Source organism: Ahaetulla prasina, chromosome 4 (genome assembly GCF_028640845.1).
Source record: "Ahaetulla prasina isolate Xishuangbanna chromosome 4, ASM2864084v1, whole genome shotgun sequence".
Classification (NCBI taxonomy): Eukaryota; Metazoa; Chordata; class Lepidosauria; order Squamata; family Colubridae; genus Ahaetulla; species Ahaetulla prasina.
Genome location: NC_080542.1, coordinates 124,715,295 through 124,729,484, shown reverse-complemented (window position 1 = coordinate 124,729,484; position 14,190 = coordinate 124,715,295). Strand labels below are relative to the sequence as shown.

At 34.8% G+C, this 14,190-nt stretch overlaps 1 protein-coding gene across 15 annotated transcripts in view; it reads right to left on the bottom strand.

Moving 5' to 3' along the window:
* The window catches only part of AKAP9 (A-kinase anchoring protein 9), a 115,975-nt gene that overhangs the window by 8,584 nt on the left and 93,201 nt on the right, over positions 1–14,190 (bottom strand). For 14 of the 15 annotated variants that reach the window (XM_058179576.1, XM_058179587.1, XM_058179577.1 and 11 more), the window contains 7 exons: positions 13,148–13,336; positions 10,765–10,906; positions 9,994–10,189; positions 9,307–9,457; positions 4,465–5,133; positions 603–820; positions 27–132 (listed from right to left, as the gene is read on the bottom strand). In XM_058179576.1, the coding sequence (XP_058035559.1) occupies positions 27–132; positions 603–820; positions 4,465–5,133; positions 9,307–9,457; positions 9,994–10,189; positions 10,765–10,906; positions 13,148–13,336 (1,671 nt within the window). The remainder of the gene's footprint in view (positions 1–26; positions 133–602; positions 821–4,464; positions 5,134–9,306; positions 9,458–9,993; positions 10,190–10,764; positions 10,907–13,147; positions 13,337–14,190) is intronic. The other variant, XM_058179580.1, reaches the window with a different exon arrangement.

The following is a 14,190-nucleotide window of genomic DNA, read 5'->3' as shown; positions in this document are numbered from 1 at the left end:
TTCTGCTCCTTCTCTCTGAACATTACCTCCAGGCTATATAAATCAGACAGCACTTGCAATTTTAATAGAATTTCTTCAATGTCAGTTTGTATTCCAATTAAGTCTTCATCATCTGATTTTTCAAAGGGTAATCTGGAATTAAAAAAATAACATCTGACATTTGTGTAGCACAATTGACCATGAAATACACATAATCATTATTTTCCCTATCCCACCGGCATGATTTTCCTATGTCTATTACAGATTATAAATGTCAGAGGTTCAATAATAATGTTTGTGAAAGATGACACACATAAAAGTTATTACAGAACAAGGATTATGATTATAAAGCAATCCAAGCTGAATTAAGACTATTATCTATGGTCATAATTTTAAATGTAAAACATAAAATTATGGAAAGTAAATGATACAACTATAGTTATGGCTTAATACTGTAAAAATTTTAAAGACTTCCTTCAGAAATTGTTACTTTTATTTATGACTTTATACTGGCTCATAACCTGGCTTCCTATTACTCACATCACATACTCGTAAATTGTAATATACACATTATATGCAGGTTTTTCATCATTGCATTGCTATTAAAAATAAATATATCTAACCTGCAGGCAGCTTTACTGGCCAAGTGTTTCAGCTTGGAAAACACATTTTTGAGCTTCTGCCGAACCATCTCAAGCTCTTGAGATTGTCTGGAGGCATCACCTCCTCCTCCTCCAATGCCCATTAAGGAAGAGTAAGATAATTCTTTTGTTTCAGTTTGTCCCATTTTCTGCTGGAAAATCCACTTTCTTGTTCGTTCATTAGATTCATCCAAAGGAACCTGCACATGAAAGTATGCCGGGAAAGTGGGGGGGAAGAAGATAAGAAAGCTACTTTCCACTAAATATATGAAAGTTCTAAAGTCAAGAAAAGACATTTTTAAGTATGTGGCATTTGTATTTTAAATGCAGTTAAATAATATTTTTACTGAGTAAGAGTATGGAAATTCTCAATCCTCCAGGTAATGGTGTCCCAAAGATGCTATTCCAAAAGCAACTAGACTTTCTTGGTTTCTAATGTTTTCCAGGAAAAAGACCCAAGAAAGTCCAGTTCACATTTGGGACTATTGAGAAAGAGCTTTATTTAAAATATATACTTACTTAAATTATTAAAAATAAGGTAACTATTATATTGTTATTTCTGATCATTTATATTGCTTGTTAGCTGCTTTGGGATGATTTGTATTCTGAATTGATAAAATATGATATTAAAGAACATATATTGTGATAAAGAACTGTTCAGAAGATGGTGTGTGTGTGTGTGTGTGTGTGTGTGTGTGTGTGTGTGTGTGTGTGTGTGTGTGTGTGTTGGAGGTGGAGAGAGAAAAAATACTTTTAGAATAAACAATTCTAAAGAAAAGATTAGCATGTGAAAGTCTGGTTTTGCTTATACATGATCACAGATTCTCCAGCTTTTATAACAGTTATTTATGTATGCAACAGTTCTAAAAACTAGAAAATCTATGACCACAAAGAATCATTTTAACATAAGGTAAAGAGCCAGCCACACAGATTCCTATACAGTGGTACCCAAACAAACATTTATAGATTACTCATTGCTCACCACTACACCATTCTTCCCTACTGTTTACTATTACTGCTACTGCAATTATCACTCCTTCTCCTACTACACCTACTCCTTGTGAATACTATGTTGTTAAATGAGAAATTTGTTAAGTGAGTTTAGCCCCATTTTACGACTTTTCTTGCCACATTTGTTAAGTGAATCACTGCAGCTGTTAAATTAGTAACATGGCTGTTAAGTGAATCTGGTTTCCTCGTTGACTTTGCTTGTCAGAAGGTCACAAAAGGCAATCCATATGACTCCCGGGACACTGCAACTGTCATAAATTTAAGTCAGTTGTAAGGCATCCAAATATAAATCAGGAGACCATGGGGATGCTACAACAGTTGTAAATGTAAAATAATGGCCATAAGTCACTTTTTTCAGTGATATTGTAACTCTGGATGGTCACTAAATGAATTGTTGTTAAGTGGAGGACTACCTGTATTTTTTTAACTGTTTAAATGAACTCTAATGGGCTACTCTGCACATAATAGTAAATCAGGAATCTAAAGTGTTCTAACTTATTGTGATCAACCAAGTAGTATTCACTCCTGTTCTTTCCCCACTAGATTCCTGCAGGAACAAACCAAGAATCTCACCCAATTAGGGTATTCTGTGACTTGTTGTTGTCTTAAAACAAAGCTAGAGGATGTTCTTGCTCTAGAACTCTAGTTTATGAAAACAAGAGATGGCTTTAGCCTCCTCCTTTTGGAAAATACAGAGAAACGCACTCTCTTCTCCCAATTATTTCTGCTGTTGGTTATTTGTTCATAAATCCTTAGGCAAATAAACTGATTCAACATAATTTCCCCTTATGATCTATTGCATCACAGATATTTCGAAGTACTTGTATTGTAAAAATTAGCATTACAATGAGCTCTATAAAAATTGTTGAAATGAAATGGATTGCGTTTCTTAAGATCAGATTTATATTCTTACTTTTATTTTTCATTTGTTTTGTTTTGATAATGTTTATTTTACTTTTAACTCTTACATTTTCAGTTGTTGCCTTGATATTTTATTTCCTTGATTAGAAAAACAAACAATATAGGAAATAAAGGCCATGAGTATCAATGATTACTAGTTATCATAGCTATATGCTACCTGCAAGAATTGCAGTGTCTGAACATTTGCTGTTGGGAAGTAATAGAGAAAACTTTTCTTTATGTAAAAGCTTAAGACTAATAACAGTTATCCTGTTGTTGAGTTGACAGCACAGGAAGGAATGCATGGGAATCCCAACAACTCATTCAGTGACTGTTTGAAGTTATGACAGCATTGAAAAAGGAGGCTTATGACCAGACCTCAAAGTTGAAATGGTCACAATGTCCTTCTGTAACATAATCATGATTTGGGAACTTGGCAACAGTCCCACATTTGTAATAGTTCAGTCTCTCATGGCCATGTGATCCACAGTTGCAACCTTCACAACCAGCTTACAACAAGCAAAGTCAATGGGAAGCCAGCAAGACATCACAAGTCATGGTTATGTGGTGTCATACTTAATGACACAACAGTGACTCACTTAATGACTGTAGCCAGAACTGACATTGATAAGTTGCCATGGGAACATAATGTTCATTAACGACACACTTTTTACTGATCGAGTTGCTGCTCCCAATTGCGGTTGGTAAATGAGGACCATCTATATATGGGAGTAGGAACAGCTACAATAATTTGGATCTAAGCCGTGGTCCAGGAAAGTAAGGAATGATGTTCAAAGCTGTTTTAGCACCATCCTGTACCTTTTCAGCAGCTTTCAATACTATCAATTATGATATCATTTTCAATTAGCTCAACAGCTTGAGAGCAGTGGTAAAATGCAAATTTTTTTTGCTACTGGTTCTGTGGGTGTTTCTTGGTGGGGTCATGTGACTGGGTGGGCGTGGCCAACTTTTTTTTCTTTTTAAAGCATTTTTTACTATCTATTCGCCCAAACCAGTAGTAAAAAAATGCTTTAAAAAAGTTTTTTAAAAGGTTCCGATGATTGCATGGCACAGCTGATTGACAAACAAAAAAATGCTTTAAAAAAGTAAAAAAAAAGTTTCCAACGATCACGCGGCACAGCTGATTGACAATCAGCTGTACCGCGTGATCGTTAACCCCCCCTTTTTTTTTTACTTTTTTAAAGCATTTTTTTACTACTGGTTTGCCTGAACTAGTAGTTTTTATCACTATCGGTTCACCCAAACCAGAGCAAGCCGGTAGCATTTCACCTCTGCTTGAGAGTGAGAGGCAATGTTGCTGCCGTTCTCCTCCTTTCTCACAGACCACTTCCATTCAGTGTTGGTAAGAGGAGAGCAGTCTAGTTCCGGACTCCTGCTTTGTGGAGTGAGTCAGAGTTATATTCTTTCCCTGCTTTTTTATCATCTCCCCCCCACTGCTGGGGGAGGTCATCTGTCAATACATCTGTCTCTCTCTCCCCAATGCCCCCCCCCACCTCAGGCTGACCAAGTGGTGCTCTAAGGTTCTGTCCTAGTGTCTTGAGATTGAAGAACCTTAGCTGCAGAAGTAAATGCTTCAGATCAACCCTGAAAAAATGAGTGGATGTGGAGTTGGGCTTCCTTGACACTAGAAGTGGAGATTTCCATCCTATACATTATCTGGGAGAGTTCAGAAGGGCCTTTGCAAAATATTAAGTGCCCATTTGTGCCTAATGCCAGAAATCATGCTTATGGACATTCTCCTCATATTGTTAGTGTCATCTGCATTATAGGAAACAATGAAATTATTTGTAAATGAGCAATAAACAAAGGCAGATTTTTGAAAATTACTCTGGACAAATAACAAATATAAATGTATTAATAACCACCTCTAATACTGAAAGGCAAAATAATTTTGTTACTGAGGGACATGTACCTCATTTACAGCCTGACATGTTGCTTTTTCCACCTGCAATCCTACCTCCTTTCTCTGTATTTTTTGCTGTAATTCTTCAACCATTTCTTGCTGTTTCTTTTCATTACCCAGCAATTGAAGAACTTGCTGTCTCTCTTCTTCAAGTCGCCACTGCAAGTCTTCCACTCTGGACTCCAGTTCATGTATTTTTTTCTGTGCCAAGATATTAGCATCTTGTTCTGCCTGTAGAGTTTTTCTCTGAATCTGCTTCTCTTTTTCCAACTGTTGTTTCAATTTCACACATTCCAATTTATTCTCTTCTAATTCGTTAACCATTAGAACTATACGGTTATGCTTTTCATCCAACTGCTTTTGCAGATCTTTGAACAGTTCTTCTGAATGTGTAGAACTTCCATCCCGCTTTGTCTGTTCAATCATCTGGAGCTGGGCGCGTAAGTCTTTTTCTCTCTCTAGGGCGCTGCATAACTCAAGAACTTTGAGCCTCTCAGATTCCAACAGTACTTGGAGCTCAGAGTTACAGCTGTGCTCCTCAGATAGTTGTACTGCATTTAATGCTTCCTGGGATTCAATCTTCTTTTGCAAATCATTTGACAGCTCTCTTTCAAGTTCCAAAAGATTACTCAGTTCTATATTCTTCTGTCTTTCATTTTCAAAAGATGATTTCAAATCCTTACAAGAGGAAAACAACAAAAACAAGAAAACTGTCAGTATATAAGGCTTTGTAAAGACCACTGGAATGTACCATAAAAAATAGTAATTTCGAAGATGTTAGAACCTGGTAGTTAAAAGCTTGGGAAGACTCTAGTCATATGCTTATCTTACTAGGATTCTAATTCAAAATTTAATTCAGAAGTCTGTTTAATATTTTTTTTCTGGACTAGTATGCTAAGGAAATATGTCACATGGGGAGAACTTGTGATTTTAGGAGTAAAGCTATAAATCATAACTATTTATTTTACTGTCAGCAAAGTTATCTTGGAATAAGACATTCACTCTACAAATAACGTTCAGGAATGAAAGGCTGATCTAATCTGAGTCCTGTTAGGCATATTGGAATAAAGGAGATCTAAATCAACTTTACTAGTTGAGTAACCAATAAGCAGCACCAGCACAGGTTGGATTGGAGAAGAAGAGGTTGCCATGGCCTTGCATAACACGTTTGGGTGTATATTGTAAGTATTTGTACTGCCCATGTTGGTGTTCAACATCTTCCCTGCCTAACTTGGTGGACACAATCTTTGTAGTGATCTTGGAGAATCTGAAAACAGGCATTTATAGCAAATGAAAAAGGTCTCAGATTTTAATAGGTCTAACATATATTGGTTACTTTGAGATTGCAGGGGGGAGGGGGGACTGACAAGGAATGTATGATTGGTGGGGTGCAATTCACTTCATGGTGAAGTGTGAACTTTGTCTAATTATCTTTTCTGAAAGGGAGAAGTAGCCATGCACCCTCAGAGATAATGCTTAAATATTTTTAAAATATTTGTCAGATGTAATGCTTGACAGTTCTATGGAAATCTTTGTACCTCTACTAAACAGTGACACTAGGTTTCCCATAACCCATATGGTTATGATGAGTCCAAAATGATCCTAGCAAACATCAGACAAAGGAAACAGGCAGAGAATTACTGACTGCACAGGTAGCACACATCTTGGGAAAATACTACTGACCATAGATCAGAATGTGTAACTTCACTTATGCAATGTAGAAGAGAGTTAATTTCTCCACCTTACTGCATCCTTAAACAATAAGTTTTCTTATTGACTGGAGGCTAAAACAGAGGTAAGATTGAGAACATATCTGTAATAACTTTGAAGGATAACAATATTTGCATCTGCTCTTGTTAATTATGGGGGTCAAGTCAGTTGTACTTACAAAATGTGTACATTTATGGAGGCTTAAACAAATTATCTGAGCTAGATTCTTACTGATAATTGTTAAGCATCAGCAGGGATCTCACAGTGTGTTCCTAAGAGTGGAAAGTGTTTCTATATGTAAGAATTATAACCAATACTTTAAAGGTAGTGATACTGTCTGTCTTAAAAGAGGTCCTCACAGAAAGCTATCACCTAGTGGAAAACATTTATTTCTTGGTGCTGAACATGGAAATGGCCATCTAACTACAAATACACTTGGAGGAAACTAATTACCCATCCATTTCAACCTGTCTTTAAATCTGGATATAGCATAGTCCAGGTGTTGTGATTAGTCTCTAAAATCCTAAATGGCTGAGGAACCAAATGATCAAGTACTGCTTTTTCTAGTGCCATCCAACCATGCACTAAGACTGACTGGGATTGCATGCCTTAAGACATGTTGACTAGCCTGTTCATACAGATCACAACAGACCAGGAGAGTAGAGCAATCTCCATAGCAGTGTTCTAAATACGAAACTGTCCTGAGGAAAGCTAGATTGGCTACTATTGCTGTCTTCATTCAGAAACAAATAGGGTCAGAACTGATTAGTTCTTAGAAATGAGACTATCAGGAAATCCAGAGATGTGGGAAACAACTGGGAAATTGAGAAAATCCTGGAAGAAAGCAATGGCAAAGTTGCTCTCTATTGTTGCCAAGTAAATTATATATATATATGTCCATATAGTCATTATGAGTCAAGCTTTTCAGCAAAAATTTTATAGTATAACAAGATCGCTGGTTATTTTGCTTTTTCTGTTTTTTAAAAAATAATTTTGCTTAAATTTTCTATTCTTTATAAGAATGGTTAATTGTAATGCCTTTACTTAAGGCAATGTTTATTGTTCTCTCATCAACTGAAAGAACAACAATATAGAAATAAAATAAATGCCCAATGAAACAATATTTCAAATGTGTTTTCATATATTAACAGATTATACTATTTATGAAATAGTGATTATAAAACAGTAAATTCAAAACTTGTAAAGAACATTTTTTTCACTTTTATTGTTTTTTTTACTGTTAGAGCATTATGAGAATTTAAAGGCCATTCAGGCATTTACATATGTTGCACCTGGTTCTCCAGTACAACATAATGAAGGCTTTATGAGAAAGTGGAATATTTATCACTTATAGCTTTTATGTACACTGTGAGCTTATGCACTGAAGACAAATTCCTTGTGTGTCCAATCACATTTGGCCAATAATGAATTCTATTCTATTCTATTCTATTCTATTCTATTCTATTCTATTCTATTCTATTCTATTCTATTCTATTCTACTCTACTCTACTCTACTCTACTCTACTCTACTCTACATTTTATATACTTATTAGTAGCGAATGATAAGGGTCCAGATTGAATATTAGAGCACATGTTTTCTGTAAAGAATTTCACTGGCATGCATTTATCAGCTGAGCATTTAAAAGTTGCTGGAGTTCTACCGCTAATTAGATTAATATTGAAACAAAGCTGTAAAGCAAATTCTTCTATCTTAGAGGAAACTATTTCTTTGTGTAATAAAATAAACATTCCACATATTTACAGGTATAGCAGCAGGTTGCTTATTCTTTCATAACCTCACTGCTGAACATGGATTGTAGAGATGAAGTATGCACAGTTCAAGGTTCAGTGAAGTGAAGTAGATTGGCACAATTCCAAGTTCTGTATTAGATATTATATAAGCTCCTGGGATCATACTATCTTATAAATATGTAACAATATTGTAAAACGTGTACAATAAGTATTTCTGCTGTTGCTTTCTCCCTCACAATTATATTATGTAAACACAGGTAATCCTCAAGTTAGGACTGCAATTGAAGCTGACCATTACAGTAGTAAAAATGCTTGTTTTCTGCAAAATCGTAGCAAAATACAGTCATATGACCTTGGGATACTGCAAAGAGCCTTAAGTGCAGCCCCAATGCCAAGTGCCTAAAGTGTGGTCACATGACTGTGGAGGTGGGCCAGTGACTATCAGAACTTTGAATCCAGGTTGTAAGTGACCCCATCATGCCTTCATTGACACAGTTATAATGCGGGCTGGTCCAGGCACTCACTGGCCTCACTTAGAAGTTCCTCCTGCACCTTGCCAAAGTGCAACTCATGACCAAGCAGCAAGGTACTGAATTCACCAGCCAGGTTTGATCACAGCTGTGCACATTCTCAGCAGAGAGATTGCTTAAGTTCCTATAGGAAAAATTGGCCTTTTTCTAGAAGCAACTCCACCATCTGGTTTCTCTATCATGACACTTGGAATTTAGTTATTTACAACCCTGGCTTGTTGACTAACCTTGACCAAGTCTTTCTCTTGATCTGGCATTGTAAATGTTCAGTTTGACTTTGGACTGCTCTATTTGGAAATGTGCCTTGCTCAATAAAGTCTTATCTACAATTAACTGTGTTTCTTGCTGCCTTGTTGGGATTTTCTTTTGGCAAGTTTCTTTTTTAACACTCTGTGCTCCTAGGAACTGAGTCTCGCTTCTGAACTCACACTCCCAAGTCTCTGAACAGTTGTTAAATGACCGGTCTTAAGTTGAGGACTACCTACCTATTTATCATATTCTTAATTTGTTTCAATAAGCCTATAGAAAAATACTTGTTGTTAATGATTTAGTGTAAAAGACTACATCTGGTACAAGGAAATTTCTGACAAAAACAATTACAAATATCTAGTTTTGATCACTGAGGCATTTGGAATGAACTCTGCTTTTTGCAATTTGTTGTTTTAATCTTGAGCCTCTGTCTGCAAAGTATATGAGGAAATACAAACATTAAAAATGCTAGCTTAATTCTCAATTTTTACAATGCATGGTATCTTATTTAATATATACTAAAGCATGAAAAATTCCTCCTCACCATTATCATCATAATCTGTGTAGCAATCAATTCCATTACACATTTTGAATAACAAAGATTGGTTACCTCCATTTCTTCTTTTTCTTTTTTACCACTGTGTTCCACTTTTGCTTTCTCCTTCTCCAGTGCCCACTGAAACTCTCTTGATTTCTTCTGTTCATTTATAATTGTGTTTTTTAAGATATCAAGTTCAGTTGCCTTTCCCTTAAGTTCATTTCTGATAAAAGCCAAGATAAATTCTTTTTAATTATTTAAAAAATAACTAAAACAGGAAAACATATTTATATTCCTTCGTGTGCTGAGCACAAAACTGTACATTACAAGACAAAGCTGCAAGTTTTTCTAAATTTTACTTCTTAATAATTCTGAGATGGGCAGGTAATAATTGTGAGATGTGCATAGTAATAATACTCTAGAAGTAATTGTTACCTGTACTATTAATCTTCTCCTATACTCTTTTGACTGGCTAGGACTAGGTTAACATTGTACATTTAATATATCAAGTGTCGATATTATTTTTCTCGTATCAATAACATTTAGCAAGCAAATAAATCTAATTAAAATATGATTAAAATAATCAATTCCATACAATGTTTGCTGCAAGAGCCTCTTCATTTCAATCATTTTAAAAATGATGAAAAGCAAAAGAAGTCAAAGTGAATCTTGCATTAAAATGAGTAAGATTTGAACAGCCTCACTTTAAAACTGATTTAAAACTATAGTGCTAAAGAAAACATCCCTTGAAAATTATACCTGATAGCTTCCAGATCCCTCAAGTGCTTATGTTGTGCTTTTAGGGTTGTTTCCAATTCCAGCTTGGTTTGCCCAAGTTCATTCTTCAATTCTGCAACCACCATCCTTTCAGAGTTGAGCTGCTCTTGAAGTTCAGCTGTTCTGTCCTTGATATTTTTGAGCTCTATTTGCATTTCCATATTGTATCCCAACAGTTCTAGGGAGCACATTGTCACACAGTAAGAAACAGACTAAACATGCTAATCTGTTGTTTTGAAACAAAATCCTGAACAAAGAGCAAAACCAGTTTCTTATTTAAAGAAAATATTTAATGTCAATAATAGTAAACATGTTTAATCTTTAGTCCTTTGATGAAACGTGGATTACTTCCATTACAGTGTTCCATATTATAAATTATTATTATCATATAATAATTTTAAACTCACTGCAAGAATTTCACTCTAAAATTAAGCCATTGATTTTTATTTGTCAAGCTCTTGGACTAATACCTGTTACCTCAAACGTCTTTAACCTGAAAGGTCAGGGATCTCTCAAGTAGCTGAACCTTGTGGCCTTGGCATTATTAATACTACTTTCTGTCTTTCTGAAGTTGGTTAAGTGAGATCCTATGATATGTTGTCCAAGTTGACTTTTTGGTATCCTTGTTATTAGTTCACATATACCAATAATAACCCACAAACCTCTTTTTCCCCCCAAACCGAAGCCTAGAAAAGAAGTCTGATACAAGGAAAGTGAAGGAAACCCCATTGCTCAAACAGTTTTACACATTACCTTGATATTTTGGATGAATTTCTATTTCTTCCTTTTCTTCACCTTGCCTGTTTAGCTGTGCATGCAAAATATTGGTTTCCATTAACAAACTTTGTCTGTCTGCTTTCTGAAGGAAATCCAAAGCACTCCTCTGATATGTCACCTTTTATTAATTATTAAGAATAAAAGCACAAAGAAATACCAGATTAATAAATTGTGTATAACTTGCCTTTACTATTTAAAAAGTTAACAAGTTCTCATCTCAGGTAAATTATAGGAATGTATTAGATTTCATCAACAGAAGAATAAAAATGTTTTTCATGAACTCTTTTTTATGTCTTATGTGGGTGTTCTTAAGTGGCAGTCCTTCAGTTTTATTAAACTGAATAGTTTAATAAAATAAAACTCTGAATAGTTTTCAGAATATATTCATAAAAATGCTATTACAATAAAAGGACACAACATCTTTAACTATCTTTTTTACTATTATTTTCCAATTACCCATGTATCTTTAGGATGTAGTAGAATTATAATTTCTGTTTCCCCAAATACAATGTTTATTTCCAACTATTTTAAAGTAAAAAGGTAAAAAAATGCTATTGAACATGATGAAAAGTTTTTCATCTAATAAAAAAATATCTAGAAGGCCAAAATAGTTGTTTCATTTATTTGCAAATTTATAGGTAAAATGTTCCCAAAAGACATAAGTATGAAAAATAAATCCTAAAATTGATATGTATACAATAATAATAGCATAATAACAATGCAAGACATGCAAAATTATCCAAGTTTTCTCTACTTGTAACAAAATTTGTGTATTGTGAGAGGTTTTTTTCAGTTTGAAATAAACATGTTTAAAACAAAAATTGATCAGCACTTTTCCAAGTTTAAACTCGGAGGTTCTGAGCACCTATGATTACATTTTTGTCTGGTAGCTTGGTAGAGTTTCTATAATTTCCAATGATTAGTACATTAGTAGTGACTAGTTATGTTCTTGCTACTACTGGGTGGGCTGAATGAGGTGATATCTGGCCATTTTGAGCAGTGCATTTTGAGTGTTTTGATTGTTCAGAGCACTGTGACAAAGCCATTGTTTGTAACTCATGACTAGATTGTGTAATTTCCAATATTTTTTCAGCTGAGCCAATATACTGCAATAGAAGTCAGGTCCCTGCTTCTACTGATTTAGACTAAGTAGATTATGAAGGAATGGAGAATTACAAAGAAAACAGGAGTTAGAAGACTTCAGCCTGCATGGCTGGTAAGTATATTGCTTTATTAAAGAAAAAAAAATATTTACCTCGAGGAACTCAAAGTTTAGAAAACTGGACTATGGCTGTAGGTGTACTGGGCATTATTTTGCAGATGGCTAATGTAAACACGTTTGTATATGCTATATGTTTCATTACTTACATTTCAAGTTTTATTCTAATAGTACAGATAGTTTTCAATGGAATTGCTTCTAATGAAAAAGAAGCAATCATTTCCATTCCTAATAAATCATATACCTTTACCATCGTAAAGGTAAAATAATTTTTCCAAGTACAGGTAGTGCTCATTTACTGACCATTTGCTCAGCAACTGTAAGGTGAAACAATGGTGCTGAAAAAAATAACTTTATGGCCAATTGGAAATCATATATACCTTTGCAGTATTCCTCAGCCACATGAACACTTTTATAACCAGTACAATTGTCCTATGCCTGATCTTTTGTTTTTAATTCCCCATCCTGATTGCAGTGAGATTGGATAGGGAAGGGAACGATTACAAGACAAACTGTTTCCTTTTCTACGCACTGAAACCAGTGCAATCATATTGGCAGCTCAAGACTGTGGCATTGTATAGCATGCTATACAATCAGCTTACAATATTTCAGCGATTGCTGGAATTGGATATGCCTAGTTTAATGAAAAGAACAACTCGGGGTGACATGATAGCAGTGTTCCAATCTCAGGGGCTGCCACAAAGAAGAGGGAGTCGGGCTATTCTCCAAAACACCTGAGGGCAAGACAAAAAGCAATGGGTGGAAACTAATCTAGAAGCAACCTATAACTAAAGAGAAGTTTCGTGACAGAACAATTAATAAGTGGAACAACTCGTGTCCAGAAGTTGTGAATGTTCCAACATTGGAAGTTTTTAAGAAGATACTGGAAAAACCATTTGTCTGAAATGATATAGGATTTCGTGGTTGAGTAGTGGGTTGGTCTAATAGACCTCCAAAGTCCTTCACAACTCTATTCCAGTCCAGTCCAGTCCACTCCACTCCACTCTCCACTCTATTCCATTCCCTCTTGAAAAATCTTCCTTTCATCTCTCTGCTCTGATAAAAAGTATCATAAGCAAAGAATCTTTTTAACTGGTAAAATAAATACATTTTTTGTTACTTTTATCAAGTATAATTCACCTGTTCTTGAAGTCTCCTTTCCATCTGATCTATTAGTACCAAAGCATCTTGAACACCAACTTCTGCCAATTCAGTCCGAAATGCTGCTAGAAGAATATCCTTTTCTTTTTGGAAAATTTGTTGAACAGCATAGAGCAGTTCAGCCCGCCAATCTGAGACATCATCAGAAGATTCAGATGCTACATAAAACTAGGGGAGAACAAAAGCAATAGTGTATAAATATATTAAAGCTTAAAAATAATTTTATGGATTATATAATATTTATGTTATTGAAAATTCTTAGCTATCTCACTTTTTTATTTAATTAATAATGACTTCCAGTAGACTTAAGAACAGATTTATGACTATAGGTTATCATGCATTTAGTAAACTTTGGTAATTTTAGCAATTCTTGTTTCATATGAACTTTTTTTCCTTTCCCCATCATGGAAGATTTCCCATTTCAGATGTATTCATCTCTGGAATTTCAAATCAGAGACCCAATACATTTGCAGACTGGGGAATGCTGCTTTTGCTTCTTTAAAGTTTTTACTGAAAAAAAAATGTGAAACTGAAGATTATTGTTAAAACAGAAGCATAAAAGTCAAAAATAATATTATCAAGTTTTATTTTTTTCTCTAGCATCTCTACTGAAATTTACTATTTCATGACTAAAACTATACTGTAGTACACATTTGCCCAGACATATATAAGACTGGACTGATAACAATTTTTTGAAAAATGAGACTAGAATTTGCCTTAGCTGGTTAAATAAAAGAGGCACTTTCAAGAGATTCAAAAATAATTTTATAATATATTTACAGAAACGTAAATATTTCTATAACTAGAGAATTGTCAGGCGAAGGTAACCAGAACCACTCATCAATAATCTCTATACAGATTTATTGCTGGTAACTTACGTTACAAGAATTTTGCCAGACTGATTGCATTCCCTTAAGGATGGCAAGATTCAAAGATTCTGGAGGCGATCTGGCCTGTGCCACTTGCTGCAGTGCAATGACTATAAACTCTGATCCCACTTGGCCCCTCCCTCCGCTGGAGAT